General features: G+C 45.8%; 2 protein-coding genes across 4 annotated transcripts in view; one reads left to right on the top strand and one right to left on the bottom strand.

Moving 5' to 3' along the window:
- LOC139561104 (prospero homeobox protein 1-like) overlaps positions 1–5,408 on the top strand; it is an 8,983-nt gene extending 3,575 nt beyond the window's left edge. For all 3 annotated transcript variants that reach the window (XM_071377971.1, XM_071377969.1, XM_071377970.1), the window contains exons 2-5: positions 1–1,363; positions 1,499–1,606; positions 2,507–2,719; positions 3,105–5,408. The exon at positions 1–1,363 is cut by the window's left edge. In XM_071377971.1, the coding sequence (XP_071234072.1) occupies positions 1–1,363; positions 1,499–1,606; positions 2,507–2,719; positions 3,105–3,278 (1,858 nt within the window). In that variant the 3' untranslated portion in view covers positions 3,279–5,408. The remainder of the gene's footprint in view (positions 1,364–1,498; positions 1,607–2,506; positions 2,720–3,104) is intronic.
- A 5,922-nt stretch (positions 5,409–11,330) lies between these two features.
- Positions 11,331–13,992, bottom strand: LOC139561326 (uncharacterized). Its single transcript, XM_071378346.1, has 3 exons — positions 13,786–13,992; positions 12,520–12,649; positions 11,331–12,355 (listed from the first exon to the last, which is right to left on the bottom strand). Exons 2-3 carry the CDS (start codon positions 12,635–12,637, stop codon positions 11,373–11,375), a joined length of 1,101 nt encoding a protein of 366 aa, XP_071234447.1. The 5' UTR covers positions 12,638–12,649; positions 13,786–13,992; the 3' UTR covers positions 11,331–11,372.
- Between the last annotated feature and the right edge of the window lie 502 nt (positions 13,993–14,494).

Raw genomic sequence — 14,494 nt, 5'->3', positions numbered from 1 at the left:
GAAGAGATTAAGACTGGAGAGTCTAGTTAAAGGAGATGGAGAGATAGGCTTAGAGGAAGAAGAGGAGAGAGGGAGGAGGAGTGTGGAGAGGGGGAACAGGGAGAGAGGGAGGGAGGAGAGGAGAAAGGAGAGAGAGGAGCTGAAGGAACAGTTGGAAGAGGCGAGAGGAAGACTGAAGACCTTGCAGGAGAAAGTCTGGAAAGCATTCGGAGAGAGACCCGCTCAGGAGGAGAGGAGGAGGAGAGGAAGAGAGGAGGATGGTGATGGAGGGATGGACGAAGAGGAGGAGGAGACAGCAGAAGCGATCACTGAAGAGGAAGAGGGGGGAGAAATCGACGATCTTTCTCTTTCCTTCATCCCTCCCTCTCCCCCTTTCTACAGCGTCGCTAAACGAGACCGAAAAGCGAGGGATCACGAGAAACCAACGGGGGAAGATAAGAGGAACGTGAACGGAGGAGGGGGGGTGTTTTTGGAGGGGGTTCTGGAGAGGGCGGCAGTGTGGATGGGGTGTGGGGTGGTGAGGGGGGAGTGGGAGGGTTTTGGGGGAGGAGGAGGGAGTCAGAAGTTTGCCCAAGCTTTGAAACAGGAACTGGGAAGCGCTGTAGCTCGAGTCATTGATAGGGTCCTCCGTCTATACACTCAAAACGAACCTCTCCCTCCCTCCATCCATCCCTCCATCTTGTCGTCCGGAGAGAGAGGGAACGAGGGAGGAGTGTGGGCAACCCTTAGAGAGAGGGAGGAGAGGAGGGGGCGAGTTGGTGCGACACATGACCAGCAACCCCCCCGCCCAAACGGAGATCCACCCCCCCACGCCTTCCGAGAACAATCGGAAGCGCTGCCGTTGGTTACGCGTCGGCCCGACAACCGCCGAACCACACTTCTGCCCCCCAACAACCACCCTAACAACCGTACTCACAACCCTCTCCTCCCTTCTCACCCCCTCCCCCCTCTCCGTCAACCTCACCCCCACCCCGCCTTCCTCCCCCCTGTCTCTCGTCATAAGGACTCCTCCCCCTTCCTCCCCCCCTCCTCCTGCCCGCTCCCCCTCCCCCTCCTCCACTACACCATGCAACAGCTCTTCACTCGTTCTCTCTCTCACCTTCCTCCTCTCCACAAGGGGGACGTTATGAACTCTGATGCCTACATGGAGGGGAACCCTTTCCCCCCCCAGCACACCTCCTCCTCCTCTCATCCCTCCTTCCCTCCTCTCTCCCTCGCTCTGATGGGCGGGTTGGATCGGCTGGATGGAGGGATGCAGCATCATGACAGAGAGAGGGATGGAGGGATGAGAGGAGGAGATGGAGGGATGAGAGGAGGAGGGGATGGAGGAATGGATTCGGGGATGTATCTCGGACCGGGTTCAATATCCTTTTTGTTTTGGAAAGGGGAGCGCGAAAGAGCGAGATTGATGTGTGTGTGTGTGTGTGTGTGTGTGTGTGACCGTGCTTCTTCATATGTGTGTGTGTGTCTCTCTGTACTACTCCTTAACCATGGTTACTCTCAGGAGGGTTTGTCTCCTTGTCATCTGAAGAAAGCCAAACTGATGTTCTTCTATGCTAGATACCCCAGCTCTAACACGCTCAAGACTTACTTCCCTGATGTCAAGGTATTATTACACACACACACACACACACACACACACACACACACACACACACACACACACACACACACACACACACACACACACACACACACACACACACACACACACAAGAGACACAGGTCTAACACTAGACACATTTCTCTGATGTCCAGGTATTACACACACACAAACAGAAGACACAGGTCTAACACTAGACACATGTCTCTGATGTCCAGGTATTACACACACACACACACAGAAGACACAGGTCTAACACTAGACACATGTCTCTGATGTCCAGGTATTACACACACACACACACACACACACACACAGAAGACACAGGTCTAACACTAGACACATGTCACTGATGTCCAGGTATTACACACACACACACACACAGAAGACACAGGTCTAACACTAGACACATGTCACTGATGTCCAGGTATTACACACACACACACACACACAGAAGACACAGGTCTAACACTAGACACATTTCTCTGATGTCCAGGTATTACACACACACACACACAAACAGAAGACACAGGTCTAACACTAGACACATGTCTCTGATGTCCAGGTATTACACACACACACACAGACAGAAGACACAGGTCTAACACTAGACACATGTCTCTGATGTCCAGGTATTAGTACGCCCTCTAGTGAAACTATGTATTAACTACAACAACGCTGATGAACTCTATTGACGATATCACTGGACATTTGGGAATTATCTCTCTATCGCAATTTAGAAACTAGTTAATACAGTAGTAATTATTATTATAATTTAACAGCCAATTCTCTCGCTCTCTTTTCTCTACTTCAATTCAAAGGGCTTTATTGGCGTGAGAAACATGTTTAAATTGCCAACGCAAGTGAAATAGATAAAACACATCTCTCTCTCTCTTTCTCTAGTTCAACCGCTGCGTGACCTCCCAGCTGATCAAGTGGTTCAGTAACTTCCGGGAGTTCTTCTACATCCAGATGGAGCGCTTCGCCAGACAGGCTGCCCGCGACGGTGCACCCTGCCTGGGGAGAGATAGCAGAGAGCCCCCTCTACGCCTGGGGAGAGACACGGAGCTCTATCGCATACTGAACATGCACTATAACAAGAGCAACGACTATCAGGTAGGTGTGAGAGAGGGAGGGGTGAGGAAGGAGGGGTCTGGACTCTTGTTTGTATGTCTCTTTGCTACACACAGACACGCATTAATACACTTTTATTCATGTCTTTTTATTTAACCTTTATTTAACTTAATGACCATTTTCTTCTTCTTCAAACCGAACAGCAGACTTCTTCACAGCAATATAGACTGTCTGTTTCTCTCTCTCTCCGTCTGTTTCTCTCCGCCTGTCTGTCTCTGTCTGTCTGTCTGTCTGTCTGTCTCTCTCTGTCTCTAGGTTCCTGACAGGTTTGTAGAGATAGCAGAGTTAGCTCTGAGGGAGTTCTTCACAGCCATACAGACTAACTGTCTGTCTCTCTCTGTCTCTGTCTGTCTCTGTCTGTCTCTAGGTTCCTGACAGGTTTGTAGAGATAGCAGAGTTAGCCCTGAGGGAGTTCTTCACAGCCATACAGACAGGACGGGACAGCGACCCCTGCTGGAAGAAATCTATTTACAAGATGATCTGCAAACTAGATAGTCCTGTACCGGATAGTTTTAGACTTCCTGGCTGCCCTATTGGCTGAGGAGAGGTCACACACACCGCCCTATTGGCTGATGAGAGGTCACACACACACCGCCCTATTGGCTGAGGAGAGCTCACACACACCGCCCTATTGGCTGAGGAGAGGTCACACACACACACCGTGACCTGATGAACAACAATGACATGTTGCCATTATTAAACATATAGAACATGTGACCTATAATGGAGGGAGCAAGGAAGGTCTAATGGAATTACTACACTATTATACGATATTACTATACTGTACTATACTATTATACAATATTACTATACTATAATATGATATTACTACACTGTACTATACTATTATACAATATTACTGTACTATACTATTATACGATATTACTATACTATTATACGATATTACTATACTGTGCTATACTATTATACAATAGTACTATACCGTACTATACTATTATACTATACTATTATACAATATTACTATACTGTACTATACTATACAATACTATTATACTATACTGTACCAGACTATTATACAATATTACTATACTGTACTATATTATTATACTATGATATGATATTACTATAATGTACTATACTATTATATGATATTACCATACTATTATACTGTTATACGGTATACTACTGTTATACGATATTACTATACTATTATACTGTACTATTCTATTACACTTTATTACTATTATACTATACTGTACTAGTATAATGTGCTATACTATTATACTATACTGTACTATTATACTATACTGTACTAGTATAATGTATTATACTATACTGTACTAGTATACTGTACTATTCTATTATACTGTACTATACTATTATAATGTATTACTATACTATTATACTGTATTATTATACTGTACTATACTATTATACTGTATTATACTATTATACGGTATTACTATACTATTATACTGTACTAGTATACTGTACTATTCTATTATACTGTACTATACTATTATAATGTATTACTATACTATTATACTGTATTATTATACTGTACTATACTATTATACTGTATTATACTATTATACGGTATTACTATACTATTATACTATACTGTACTAGTATACTGTATTATACTCGTATACTGTACTATACTATTATACAATATTTGTATACTATTATACTATAACTGTAGTAAACAATTATTATACTGTAATTATACTATTACTATACTGTATTACTATATTGTACTGTACTATTACTGTACTAATACAGTATTGTACTGTACTATTACTGTACTAATACAGTATTGTACTGTACTATTACTGTACTAATACAGTATTGTACTGTACTATTACTGTACTAATACAGTATTGTACTGTACTATTACTGTACTATACTATACTATTACTGTACTACACTTACTATACTATTACCATACTGTACTACACTATTACTATGATATTACCATACTGTACTACACTATTACTATGATATTACCATACTGTACTACACTATTACTATGATATTACCATACTGTACTACACTATTACTATGATATTACCATACTGTAATATAACTATACTATTTAGTGCACAACGTTTTCTCCGTGCACTCAGTTCTGCCATGAAACGGGTGGAATTCCTAATTAGTCCACTACTTTTGACGAGAGGACCCATAGGCATTTGGGACACAGGCCTCTGTCTTTCTTGTGGCTCATAAATTGTGTTAGTGAAAGACTGTTGGTCCACAGCGATAATGCTATGTGGCGGCGTAGTCTTCTCTGCTAAATGGAATGTTACACTTTTGTTTGATTACTTGTTTACTATATACTGTTGTTTTTTTGTTGTTGTTAAAAACATTTTTTTTTTTTATATATGATCTTGATCTTTTGAAGTTCACGTGAACATGTCAAATCTGTGATACGCATTCCTGTGTTTTTTTTTTTACATAAAAATGGAGTTACTGGAATCTAGAATAGTCATTATATTAATTGTATTTCCATGGTTTATAGTATATGACAAGATCTGTGCCTCAACTTTTTTGATGATTTTTGATGTTATGACACACACACATGTACTTTTGATGTTATGACACACACACACACACACACGCGCTTTGGATGTTATGTCATAAAATCAGTGTAATAAATGAAGGAAGTGGTGAAAACACTGAGAAATAAAATGGAGGATTGAAGAGGGAACATGGAGGGTGACTGTTACTCTCTATCTAACCCTCCTCTCTACCCCTCTCCCTCTCTCAGGGTGACTGTTACTCTCTATCTAACCCTCCTCTCTACCCCTCTCCCTCTCTCAGGGTGACTGTTTCATTTCTCATGACAGGAAAGTTAACACACACAAACCTACCATACTCTTCTCTCCATTACTCTTCTCTCTCCATCACTCTCTTTCTCTATCTAACCCTCCTCTCTACCCCTCTCCCTCTCTCAGGGTGAATCTCAATTGCATACTCGTCGCGTCCTCTCGCTTCATCTCCAAAACCTATTGGATGAGAAAGTCAGAGGTCCCTCCCCTCTGACCTCCTGAGGATCTCCATCAATCTCTCTATCCATCACTTCCTCTCTTTCCCTCCCTCTCTCTCACCAGGCCCCTGTGAGTTTGGCAGTACTATTGGAGTCAGTAAGGTCCTCTTGGTAAGAGTGTGTGATCTGATCAGATCAACGTCAACAGTGAAGAGGCGACTCCGGGATGAAGGCCTTCTAGACAGAGTTCCTCTGTCCAGTGTCTGCTCTTTTGCCCATCTTAATATTTTCTTTTTATTGGCCAGTCTGAGATATGTCTTTTTCTTTGCAACTCTGCCTAGAAGGCCAGCATCCCGGAGTCACCTCTTCACTGTTGACGTTGAGACTGGTGTTTTGCGGGTACTATTTAATGAAGTTGCCAGTTGAGGACTTGTGAGGTGTCTGTTTCTCAAACTAGACACTCTAATGTACTTGTCCTCCTTGGTAATTTCCTGTATTACTCGATAAAGAGAGAGAGAGAGCCAACCACACACAAGTCAGAGTTAAATTATATATTCCATCTTTAATATATATACAAGCTTCACCAAAGCCCTTTAAGGACTCAGATCAATTCAGTGTCTATAAATGAATTCTCTGAGAGTGTCTACAAAACAATTCTTAGTTTCATTTATAGCCAAGATGCACCCCTCTCAACTTACAAAGAATCCTTTACCCCAAAGAAGAGTATCCTATCGCTAGACAGCATCAGCTATAAATCATCGTTCAGTTTGATCTCCCAAGACAAGGTTTAAATCTCATGCTTGATACTTCACTGTCTACCAACCATTACCTCATCCAATGGCATATATCAATTGTCATTTCTAGATATTCCCAAACCTGGACAAACTCAAAATCAGACAGTGAGCCCCTTAGGTCAAATACTAGGTCAAGATAAGGGCAACCTCAGAGGGGACATACAATGGTTCCAAACACGGCCAAACTCCTTCCCCCTATGAGAAAAGTAGGGAGTGACTGGCGTACAGACATTGTATGAGATAACTAACTGGTTCCCCAATTAATAACTCCATCCCGTCACATGGTTTAGGAATAGTTACAAACAACGTTCCCATAAGAAACCAACGTTCCACTCTGTCCTCCTCCCCTTCTGATATTCTACTTAGCACCACATGGTTTAACAGATACATTGACTTATGAAGACAAGCCTGACCTCTCCCCTCTGGCCCCAAGTTACTAATCCCTAGCTCAGAAGATTCTAATGACAAGTATCTCACAAGCATATGATGAAAATAACATCTTATCTATCTATGTTACCTTGTTAAATCTGATTCTGCCACGACACCTCTTGCACAGTTGTGCACCGGGGCCTCACACTCCTCTTTCTATTCTGGTTAGAGCCAGTTTGCGCTGTTCTGTAAAGGGAGTAGTACACAGCGTTGTACGAGATCTTCAGTTTCTTGGCAATTTCTCGCATGGAATAGCCTTCATTTCTCAGAACAAGAATAGACTGATGAGTCTCAGAAGAAAGTTATTTGTTTCTGGCCATTTTGAGCCTGTAATCGAACCCACAAATGTTGATGCTCCAGATACTCAACTAGTCTAAAGAAGGCCCGTTTCATTGCTTCTTTAACCAGTACAACAGTTTTCAGCTGTGCTAACATAATTGCAAAAGGGTTTTCTAATGATCAACTAGCCTGTTAAAATGATAAACTTGGATTAGCTAACACAACGTGCCATTGGAACACAGGAGTGATGGTTTCTGATAATGGGTGTTGAATGTTCCATTAGACAACTATACAACAAGCATCGCTTGTCCGAGGAGGTACAGAAGTACTTGGACCTCTACCATTCTAGATCGCTTGTCCGAGGAGGTACAGAAGTACTTGGACCTCTACCATTCTAGATCGCTTGTCCGAGGAGGTACAGAAGTACTTGGATCTCTACCATTCTAGATCGCTTGTCCGAGGAGGTACAGAAGTACTTGGACCTCTACCATTCTAGATCGCTTGTCCGAGGAGGTACAGAAGTACTTGGACCTCTACCATTCTAGATCGCTTGTCCGAGGAGGTACAGAAGTACTTGGACCTCTACCATTCTAGATCGCTTGTCCCGAGGAGGTACAGAAGTACTTGGACCTCTACCATTCTAGATCGCTTGTCCGAGGAGGTACAGAAGTACTTGGACCTCTACCATTCTAGCTATGCATTATATAAAGACCAGCATGAAAAAGGCCAATTCCTGCCACAGAGCAACAGTAGTAGCTGACTCAGCCATTTGACACCGTCACTCGTTAATGATTGTAGACAGATCTCAATATGTGGAGAAGGTCATGTACTAAGCCACCCGCTTATCGCAAAGGTAAATTATTTCACTCTCCTCCTTCACTCTGATCTCCTTCCCTCCTCACCATGTAAACTGCTCTCCACAGACACTCCTAATATGGGCTCCCGAGTGGCGCAGCGGTCTAAGGCACTGCATCTCAGTCCAAGAGGCGTCACTACAGACCCTGGTTCGGAGCCACGATTGGGAGTCCCAAAGGGAGGAGCACAATTGGCACAGCATCGTCCGGGTTTGGCCGGGGTAGGCCGTCATTGTAAATAAAAATGTGTTCTTAACTGACTAGCCTAGTTAAAGGTTAAATAAAAATAAAATTCCCCCCTCTTCTCATCCTCTCTACAGGTCCCTGGTTCCTATAGCTGATTTCATGAAAGGAATTTGATCACATGACTTCAAGAAGAGGACATGGAACGACTGGGACCACAGTAAAATGAACAACTTGTTCTGTTGTTGTTCAGACATCTCAGGAGTCAGACACTTTCATTTCATTCCATAGACACCTCTGTTGTTTACACATCTGTTCATACCAGACACTATTGTACTATTGTTAAAACATATTTGTATCTTCACTCTTGACACCCTAATTATATTATAATTGGCAGGTGTTGTTTACATGTGTGTACATCTCTGTCTCTTCAAGGCGTTTCATTCTACTTCAACATCATGTGCTGACAACGTACAGAAGGGGCTGACAACGTACAGGGGCTGTGTGTACATCTCTGTCTCTTCAAGGCGTTTCATTCTACTTCAACATCATGTGCTGACAACGTACAGAAGGGGCTGACAACGTACAGAAGGGGCTGTGTGTCAAAGACCCTACAGGGTTTCTTCTACGTATGTGGTGTAGTTCAATCTAATCTAAATGACTGCACACAGACGTCATAGAATCAAATTCCATTTTATCAACAAGATTAAAATGACATTTTAGTACAAAGTACTTTTGTTCACAGTGCACATTAAGGGTTGTGTTTGAGCAGTCCAAACATTTAACATTTACATTTAAGTCATTTAGCAGACGCTCTTATCCAGAGCGACTTACAAATTGGTGCATTCACCTTATGACATCCAGTGGAACGGCCACTTTACAATAGTGCATCTAAATCTTTTAAGGGGGGAGGGGGGTGAGAAGGATTACTTTATCCTATCCTAGGTATTCCTTAAAGAGGTGGGGTTTCAGGTGTCTCCGGAAGGTGGTGATTGACTCCGCTGTCCTGGCGTCGTGAGGGAGTTTGTTCCACCATTGGGGGGCCAGAGCAGCGAACAGTTTTGACTGGGCTGAGCGGGAACTGTACTTCCTCAGTGGTAGGGAGGCGAGCAGGCCAGAGGTGGATGAACGCAGTGCCCTTGTTTGGGTGTAGGGCCTGATCAGAGCCTGGAGGTACTGAGGTGCCGTTCCCCTCACAGCTCCGTAGGCAAGCACCATGGTCTTGTAGCGGATGCGAGCTTCAACTGGAAGCCAGTGGAGAGAGCGGAGGAGCGGGGTGACGTGAGAGAACTTGGGAAGGTTGAACACCAGACGGGCTGCGGCGTTCTGGATGAGTTGTAGGGGTTTAATGGCACAGGCAGGGAGCCCAGCCAACAGCGAGTTGCAGTAATCCAGACGGGAGATGACAAGTGCCTGGATTAGGACCTGCGCCGCTTCCTGTGTGAGGCAGGGTCGTACTCTGCGGATGTTGTAGAGCATGAACCTACAGGAACGGGCCACCGCCTTGATGTTGGTTGAGAACGACAGGGTGTTGTCCAGGATCACGCCAAGGTTCTTAGCGCTCTGGGAGGAGGACACAATGGAGTTGTCAACCGTGATGGCGAGATCATGGAACGGGCAGTCCTTCCCCGGGAGGAAGAGCAGCTCCGTCTTGCCGAGGTTCAGCTTGAGGTGGTGATCCGTCATCCACACTGATATGTCTGCCAGACATGCAGAGATGCGATTCGCCACCTGGTCATCAGAAGGGGGAAAGGAGAAGATTAGTTGTGTGTCGTCTGCATAGCAATGATAGGAGAGACCATGTGAGGTTATGACAGAGCCAAGTGACTTGGTGTATAGCGAGAATAGGAGAGGGCCTAGAACAGAGCCCTGGGGGACACCAGTGGTGAGAGCACGTGGTGAGGAGACAGATTCTCGGCCACGCCACCTGGTAGGAGCGACCTGTCAGGTAGGACGCAATCCAAGCGTGGGCCGCGCCGGAGATGCCCAACTCGGAGAGGGTGGAGAGGAGGATCTGATGGTTCACAGTATCGAAGGCAGCCGATAGGTCTAGAAGGATGAGAGCAGAGGAGAGAGAGTTAGCTTTAGCAGTGCGGAGCGCCTCCGTGATACAGAGAAGAGCAGTCTCAGTTGAATGACTAGTCTTGAAACCTGACTGATTTGGATCAAGAAGGTCATTCTGAGAGAGATAGCGGGAGAGCTGGCCAAGGACGGCACGTTCAAGAGTTTTGGAGAGAAAAGAAAGAAGGGATACTGGTCTGTAGTTGTTGACATCGGAGGGATCGAGTGTAGGTTTTTTCAGAAGGGGTGCAACTCTCGCTCTCTTGAAGACGGAAGGGACGTAGCCAGCGGTCAGGGATGAGTTGATGAGCGAGGTGAGGTAAGGGAGAAGGTCTCCGGAAATGGTCTGGAGAAGAGAGGAGGGGATAGGGTCAAGCGGGCAGGTTGTTGGGCGGCCGGCCGTCACAAGACGCGAGATTTCATCTGGAGAGAGAGGGGAGAAAGAGGTCAGAGCACAGGGTGGGGCAGTGTGAGCAGAACCAGCGGTGTCGTTTGACTTAGCAAACGAGGATCGGATGTCGTCGACCTTCTTTTCAAAATGGTTGACGAAGTCATCTGCAGAGAGGGAGGAGGGGGGGGAGGGGGAGGAGGATTCAGGAGGGAGGAGAAGGTGGCAAAGAGCTTCCTGGGGTTAGAGGCAGATGCTTGGAATTTAGAGTGGTAGAAAGTGGCTTTAGCAGCAGAGACAGAAGAGGAAAATGTAGAGAGGAGGGAGTGAAAGGATGCCAGGTCCGCAGGGAGGCGAGTTTTCCTCCATTTCCGCTCGGCTGCCCGGAGCCCTGTTCTGTGAGCTCGCAATGAGTCGTCGAGCCACGGAGCGGGAGGGGAGGACCGAGCCGGCCTGGAGGATAGGGGACATAGAGAGTCAAAGGATGCAGAAAGGGAGGAGAGGAGGGTTGAGGAGGCAGAATCAGGAGATAGGTTGGAGAAGGTTTGAGCAGAGGGAAGAGATGATAGGATGGAAGAGGAGAGGGTAGCGGGGGAGAGAGAGCGAAGGTTGGGACGGCGCGATACCATCCGAGTAGGGGCAGTGTGGGAAACAAAGGCCTGTTGTGCCTGATCGTCTGGCCTTGTGTTGTTGTCCTTTACTGACCATGAGCTTCCTCCGTGGAGGACAGGTATTTGGAGGGGGCCACATGCCTTCCATGGAGGACAGGTAGTTGGAGGGCCACATGCCTTCCATGGAGGACAGGTAGTTGGAGGGGGCCACATGCCTTCCATGGAGGACAGGTAGTTGTGGAGGGCCACATGCCTTCCATGGAGGACAGGTAGTTGTGGAGGGCCACATGCCTTCCATGGAGGACAGGTAGTTGGAGGGGGCCACATGCCTTCCATGGAGGACAGGTAGTTGGAGGGGGCCACATGCCTTCCATGGAGGACAGGTAGTTGGAGGGGGCCACATGCCTTCCATGGAGGACAGGTAGTTGGAGGGGGCCACATGCCTTCCATGGAGGACAGGTAGTTGTGGTGGGCCACATGCCTTCCATGGAGGACAGGTAGTTGGAGGGGGCCACATGCCTTCCATGGAGGACAGGTAGTTGTGGAGGGCCACATGCCTTCCATGGAGGACAGGTAGTTGTGGAGGGCCACATGCCTTCCATGGAGGACAGGTAGTTGTGGAGGGCCACATGCCTTCCATGGAGGACAGGTAGTTGTGGAGGGCCACATGCCTTCCATGGAGGACAGGTAGTTGGAGGGGGCCACATGCCTTCCATGGAGGACAGGTAGTTGGAGGGGGCCACATGCCTTCCATGGAGGACAGGTAGTTGGAGGGGGCCACATGCCTTCCATGGAGGACAGGTAGTTGTGGTGGGCCACATGCCTTCCATGGAGGACAGGTAGTTGGAGGGCCACATGCCTTCCGTGGAGGACAGGTAGTTGTGATGGGCCACATGCCTTCCATGGAGGACAGGTAGTTGTGGAGGGCCACATGCCTTCTGGGGAGGACAGGTAGTTGGAGGGGGCCACATGCCTTCCATGGGGGACAGGTAGTTGTGGAGGGCCACATGCCTTCCATGGGGGACAGGTAGTTGTGGAGGGCCACATGCCTTCTGGGGGGGAGAGACTACTGTAAAGGGAGAGTAGTAAAGGTCACTTTTGTGAGAAGAAACAATATGTTAAAAAAAAAATCTAATTTTAAAATGATTTTAATAAAAATGTATTATTCTGATTTATCAGGGGATGCTGCAGAACGCTCTGCACCACTACTGTACGTCTCGCGGCTATGCGTACACTTGATTGGCCGAACAAGAATCCTCAACCTCCTTGCCGCCCATGATGCCAAAATGCATTCCCTATGACTCTCCGTTCCGTCGAGAGTGTTGGTAGTTGTAGGTACGCCTAGATTCATTGAGATGGACACCTATGAATGAGAGGTAACAAGATCACATTTGTCAGATAGAAATATAGCCTATTTGGTCAACAACAAAAATCACCATACCGTTTTCCCATATTCCAAAAGCCTTTATAAAATGTAACTGATCATATAGAAGTGCACCCATGTATGCAGCAATAAGGTAAATTAGAAAAAGGAAAGGCTAAATTGATTACAACATTCTGGGGCAGCAGGTAGCCTAGCGGTTAGAGCGTTGGACTAGTAACCGGAAGGTTGCAAGATAAAATCCCTGAGCTGACTAGGTAAAAATCTGTCGTTCTGCCTCTGAACAAGGCAGTTAACCCATTGTTCCTAGGCCGTTATTGAATATAAAAATTGGTTCTTAACTGACTTGCCTAGTTAAATAAAATAAAAATATATATTATGAACATACGGGCTATGAGTTTCTCATGTAGGGGGAAAGCTGCATCTCCCAGGACAACATGGACTTGGCGTTGTGGTACCTGGCAGGACAGCTGGTGGTGATACATTGAGGATCTTCTGCAGCAGTTTGGACCAAAAATAACTCTCTAGAAACACTTCAACGCTCTCTCGACCGTATGCCCATACATCCGCCTCTATATGTCGCCTATTGTATGTCTTGCAACTTCCATTTTCTCGCCAGTCAAGAGTCTCTCTGTGTACACTATTTGATTATCCTGCGCGTCTCTTCCTTGTTTGGTTGTACCTAATATTGCGGCTTTATCCCATTTTTTCGTTGTTTAAGCGAATGTTGTTTTTTTTTAAGGGAGTATTCTAACACACTTGTTTTGTTCGGGCTAGGCGCGAGCTGAACCGAAGCAATACCGGTGCCTTAAACTCTAACGCCAAAAACATGCTAAATTGGTTCTCAGGAGGTTTTTGCTAACATACATAGAATGTGCCCCTAACTATTGGAAAAACTGGACACACAAACATTACGGGTAACAATACAGAAACGTTCTCTCTCCCTAGAATTGTTAGCTGGAATGTCTGTGATCTACTCCTCCATTAGGCTGATAGAAATACTCATTATTTAGTTGAATGAATTTTCAATTTGAGCATGAGAAGTTCTAGTTTTGAACTTCTAAAGTGAGTGAGGCAGGTGCAGCTTTGTCACAACGATTGCAAGAGCAACTGCTCACCAATTTGACAGCTTCCAATGCAGTTCCACCCCAACACCGCCAAAAACCATCCGCTATGCAGGTGTCTGATATTCCTGGTTAATGCTTGGTCTGATTGAATCTAGGCCTTCTCCGATGACAGGTTGTTTTAAAGCAGCTCAACCCGCGACCAATGTTCCCTCTGTGCCCGCAGTAGCACCGAGACTGTCGAGCAGCTCACAGAGACTGCCTTGCAGAAATATCAGCCCACAGAGAGAAACAGCAGATTAAACTTCACTCAACTTTCTAGAGCAGTGGTCACCAACCAACCGTTCCATATCGACCAACTGTTTGACCTCCAAGGCATTCCCAGTCCATCGCCAAAAATGTCTGTAAAAAAAACAATGGCAAAAGTATTTTGTTCATATTTGTGTTTTATTTGTCTAGGGCTGTTGCCAGTAGGTGCACCCAATTCACCTGCCTTGGGCTCTGGCTAGGCGAACTTTTGCCATTTTGAACCGTTTTATGTTTCTGAAGGAACAAGCTCTGCCTCCCAGGCGGGCCCAAAGGTCAAATCAAATCCACTTTTGGTACCGCTGGCTAATCGTATGGCTCAGATGGCGGTGTCTGCGGTAACGTAGCACGACATAAAAAGAAAGCTACAGCAACGATGATACTGTGAGATTTCAAAACGTTTAAAACCACGACTAGAGAGAGACTGTCAACGAATACAGCAAAAAGCTGCTGTTTT

This window comes from Salvelinus alpinus, chromosome 31 (genome assembly GCF_045679555.1).
Source record: "Salvelinus alpinus chromosome 31, SLU_Salpinus.1, whole genome shotgun sequence".
NCBI classification, from domain to species: Eukaryota; Metazoa; Chordata; class Actinopteri; order Salmoniformes; family Salmonidae; genus Salvelinus; species Salvelinus alpinus.
This window is presented reverse-complemented; position numbering and strand designations above follow the sequence as displayed.